Consider the following 4,697-nt stretch of genomic DNA (forward strand, 5'->3'; position numbering starts at 1 on the left):
GATCGGTGACGGGGAGAGGCTAGAGGCCGTCGGTGAGTGGTGCCCCGGAGTTTGCTAGGCTCCGGGGGTTCGGCAATTGGAGCCTCTATCGCCTTCTTAAGAAAGACGCGCTGGGTTCGAAAGGACCCACAGCGCTTAGAGATCCGTCTCTCCGTCTCTGTCTCCAACTGGGCAGAAACCACCCAAGCCTTTTGTACGGCTAGCAAGCCAATAGCTAGCCGCCACGTGTGCCTAAATTAAGACCGGCCAATAATGTGGCTCAAATCTTAATACAAATGGCGGGAACTCCTTTGCAGCGTGCATCACTGTAATGCAAGAGAAATGCACAATGCAAAGAAGGCTAGAAAACGGCGGGAAACACTTTTCTGCACGCGGGTTCTCTATAACAACGGAACACTCCGTCATGCAAAAGAGCTGCAATTCGGCGGGAACATAATTTAGCGGTGCCGAAGCGCACACAATCAAAAAATCCACAACTTTGGGTTGTGACAAGTTCTACTTCTGTGACGTTCCAAAATGTTTGTAGCGATCTGTATGGGATCACTAAAGGTACATCTACACTACATGCTGCAGTTTAATATGCAGATATGTGAGCTGACTAGCCTTCTAGCCACACTAGCTTCATGCAAGTTAGCTTTCCCAGCAAGATAGATTAGGCTACACAGATCTCTGTGCTACTGTAGTTAGACTGCTGTTAATTCAGCATACAGGTTAGAGCACTCCCATGGGAGAGGGCAAATCCTTTAGTCCAATCCCTGATGCAAGTGCTCTGTAGGTGTTTTTTGTTTGTTTTGTTTTGCTTTTTTTTTTTAAAGCAATAATTGGATAAAACTGAAATAGTTCTTGAAGCAGGTGCTGAAACCAAGAACAAGGTGCTCTCTCATCACAAGTGAGCGTCTTAATCACTGAGCTACAGAATGTTCCCTCTTTCTGCCAGGTAGCGATTCCTATGCAGAGACAGCTGTTTCAAAAGGACTGGTACTTGGTGCTTAGGGCATTACCTGGCACACAGGAAATCTGGGTTTGAATCTTTTTAGGCAGAGAACGAACTTGAATCCAGGTGTCATGTATCCTGGGCTAGTGCTCTAATCGCAGAGTCACTGTATTAGTGATGGGGCTAGTGCCATTCCTCTCTCTCAAAAGAAAAAATAACTTTAGGACATGGTTCTGAACTGTAACTGTCATGTGAAGGAAGCCCTTCCCAATAGTAATGAGTAAGGCACCTTAACCTCAGAAAGAAGCAGAATTTAAGGTATGCTTCTATCATTATTTCTCTACTAGCTATTATGGGCAGCTTACCCTGTGTTCTGGTTTTTGTGGATCCCATTCTGAGTTGCCTTATTCTTTCCATATATAGCATAAGGCTGGGCTGCCCAACTGGTGTGGTTAACTTTTGGCCTGTCACCTCCAGCCTGGCTGCCACTCTGCCCATTCCTCTTATGGCAGAGGGCCAGGGTCTCAAAGCTCTTCCTTCTGGGTCCTGCCCCTGCTCCTGGGAGTGGCATGGCAGGAGGGAACCAGGTTGCCCATGCTGCAGGGTGGGCTGCCCTTGCAGCATGTGCGGTCATCAGGTAGGTGCTGCTTACGCAGCTGGGGAGAGCTGGACTGTATTCGCAACAAGGAGGGAGGCTTAGCATGGGAGGGGTGGCCTCTCTAGCATGCAGCCCTTGTGTGATTAGAAGCTGGATAGCCCTGTTGTAAGACTCACCACCTTATTCAGGGTTTTAGATTCTGCTTCAGGGGCCAGCCATTTAAAATTGAGTTGCTGGATCTGGTTTGTTCTGTTTCCAGATACGTAAGTAAGCTCAGACTGAGATAAGTGTTCATGCTGTTAATTTATGTTGTCTCTTGACGAACCTTATTTGTGAAATGCTAAATGGCGTTAGACGTGTTCTGAGCCCAAGAAGTTACCTTCTCTGAGACTCCAGAGAACCTGAGTGTTGTCGAAGAATCTATTATCAACCTTGGGCTTCAGGTTTACATTCACTGAGATGAACATACCTGAGCTCTCCCCACCTCTTGCTAATTGCTTCTGTTCTTTGCAGACCACCTAAGACAATGCTGCATTATTTCCTATTAGCAGTCTTCTGAATTGAAACTTGTAGTGCAAGCTTAAAAGCTGAAAAATTATAGAGAGAACAACCTCCACCTCTTTGCTAGCATGGGCCATGTCCACACAAGCATGGACATTTGTTTCCCCAGGGATAAGAAGTAGTATGAAGTCAGGAAAAATTTGTTAATGGACATTTGGGCAAATGCCTGCATTTATTTATATATGTATAGAACTTAATGTCCATAGAAACAGATAAAACTTTCTTCCTAAAGATCCTGTTGCAGATATCTTACATTACCTTCCTTGCTATCAATCTGATCCTATCACACATACCTGTCTTTGAATTCCTTACTGAATTTACAGTGGTATAATAGATCAGAATCTGGTTTCAAGGCAGTAGTTCATATGCATCCTGATTACCTTGCAAGCTTGTTGGAATTTAGAAATATAGAACTCCGTGCTCCAACTAATTAATTAATATCTATATATGCATTGGACCCAGGAACACTGTGTATTTGTCAGTGTTCCCTAAGGGACTTCTGTATGCTTCAGATGCATAATGCAATAGAAGCCTTTGCTTTGTGAGAAATAGGTTAATGAATTGTCAAAAGACAGCTGTTGTTTGAAAAAGTGCATACAAGTATTTTTCTTTGCAATGTTTGTAGGTTGCATTTGTTATGACTCGTGCCCTAGAACAGGTGCCACACTTGCTGACTTTATCCAAGTAACAAAAGATGCTCTCCAAGTACAATATGGAACATTCTTAATGCGCTTTTTAAAATCAAACTGGAAAATGTTACTTCCCAAGCCATTCCATGACTGATATGAGCTGTCTTTTTATTCAATGTTACAAACAAGTTTGTGACTTGTTAAGGTAGTTATCTTTATGGTTGAATGGCTTAAAATACAAGGCCCTCCTTCATTACATATACAGCACAAAAATCCAAAACAAATTATTCAACTTTCAAAGGACCCTTTGAGCTAGCTATATCTACAAAAGCAACAAGTGCAAATGCTGAAGGAACTTGGAGTGAACTAAGAGCAGTCATCCAGGAAGCAGCTACAGAAATATTTGGGGAAAAGAAATTGTCAAATAAAGACTGATTTGAGGCACACTTAGAAGAGATGCTACCACTTGTTGAAGCCAAGAACACAGCCAACTTGAAATACAACCAGAATCCAACAGAAAGTTCCAAAGCTAAGCTGAAGCATGCCAAGCAAATGGTACAAAAACAGCCAGATGCTATGCTAACCAGTACTAGACTGAACTATGTCAAGATATACAGTTTGCCTCAGACACAGTCAACCTGCGACTTGTGTATGATGGCCTGAAGAAAGTCCTTGCCCAACTGTCCCTAAAGTCCCTCTTAAGTCTGGAGATGGCAAAGTAAGAATCACTGATAAGAACAAGAAGATGTCATGCTGAGTTGAACATTACTTAAGAGCTTTAATCCCAAGAAACAGATATTTCAGAAGAGGCACTGGATCAACTTCCAACTCTAAGTGTATTGGCACAGCTAGAAAAAGAACCTACAGCCAAAGAATGTAGCAAAGCTATAGACTCTCTAGCAAGCAGAAAACCACCAAGGGAGGATGGCATCCCAGTTGAAGTTCTGAAGTACGGCAAGGCTAGCCTGCTATCACATCTTCAACGACTAGCATGCTGCTGGAAGGAAGGTCAAGTACCCTAGGACATGCGTGACGCTAACATCATCACTATCACTCTCTACAAGAACAAGGGTGATTGCAACAACTATAGGGGTATCTCTCTCCTCAGCATCACAGGCACGGCTTTTTCCAGAGTCATCTTGAAATACTTGCAACAACTTGCTGACCATGTCTACCCAGAATCATGGTTTGGATTCAGAACAGGGACATGAACAGTGGACGTGATAATATCCTTATGCCAACTGCAAGAAAAATGAAGAAAACAAATTGGGGACGACAACCATGGGGTCCGATCTGCAGGCCCGACCCCATGTCACGGCAGGTCTGCGTCATGCCTGGGGCTCGGGTCAGGGACATCACGGAGAGGATCCCGGCCTGCATCCGGCCTGCAGACCTGTACCCCATGGTTGTCGTCCATGTGGGTACGAACGACGTGGCAAGCGGCAACCCTGAACGTATTATGAGGGACTTCCGGGCACCTGGCTAGGTCCCTATGCTGCTGGTTTTGACACTTGGTAAAGTCCTTCTGTAACCCAAAACTAGTATAAGAATGGAGCTATAGTGGCTGTTGACTCACTGTGTATCTCGCGCAGACTTGTAATCAACCTAAACTAGTGATTAGTGAAAAGATGCCTAGCAAGCTAAGTTTATGCCTCTTCTCTGTTACCGTGTGTGCTTAGCACTGCTACAGGTATCATTAAAGCTCTCCCTGAGTAGCACCAAGGGCCTAGAATGGTATAAACTCAAGTATATGCTCTGAGAACCTAATCAGCATGTGCATGCTGGTTTTGTCATTTGGATATTTGCATTGTAGGTATTTGCACAAGTGAATATTAAATTTGGTGGCATCACTTCTATAAGTTTGGTCAGACTTTCAGGTAACTACATGTAACCACATATAAAAAGTTACTTGTATGTAGTATACTATAGTTACTTTTTCTTCCTGTACATTACCTCTTCACTTAAAGCCATGTTC

The 4,697-nt window shown here is 43.7% G+C and overlaps 1 protein-coding gene across 1 annotated transcript in view; it reads left to right on the forward strand.

Moving 5' to 3' along the window:
* POC1B (POC1 centriolar protein B) overlaps positions 1 to 4,048 on the forward strand; it is a 145,537-nt gene extending 141,489 nt beyond the window's left edge. The window contains exon 10 of the mRNA XM_025192053.1: positions 2,719 to 4,048. Within this exon, the coding sequence (XP_025047838.1) occupies positions 2,719 to 2,781 (63 nt within the window). The 3' untranslated portion in view covers positions 2,782 to 4,048. The remainder of the gene's footprint in view (positions 1 to 2,718) is intronic.
* The last annotated feature ends 649 nt before the right edge of the window (positions 4,049 to 4,697 follow it).

The sequence above is a fragment of the Alligator sinensis genome, unplaced genomic scaffold, assembly GCF_000455745.1.
Source record: "Alligator sinensis unplaced genomic scaffold, ASM45574v1 scaffold245_1, whole genome shotgun sequence".
In the NCBI taxonomy this organism is placed as follows: domain Eukaryota; kingdom Metazoa; phylum Chordata; order Crocodylia; family Alligatoridae; genus Alligator; species Alligator sinensis.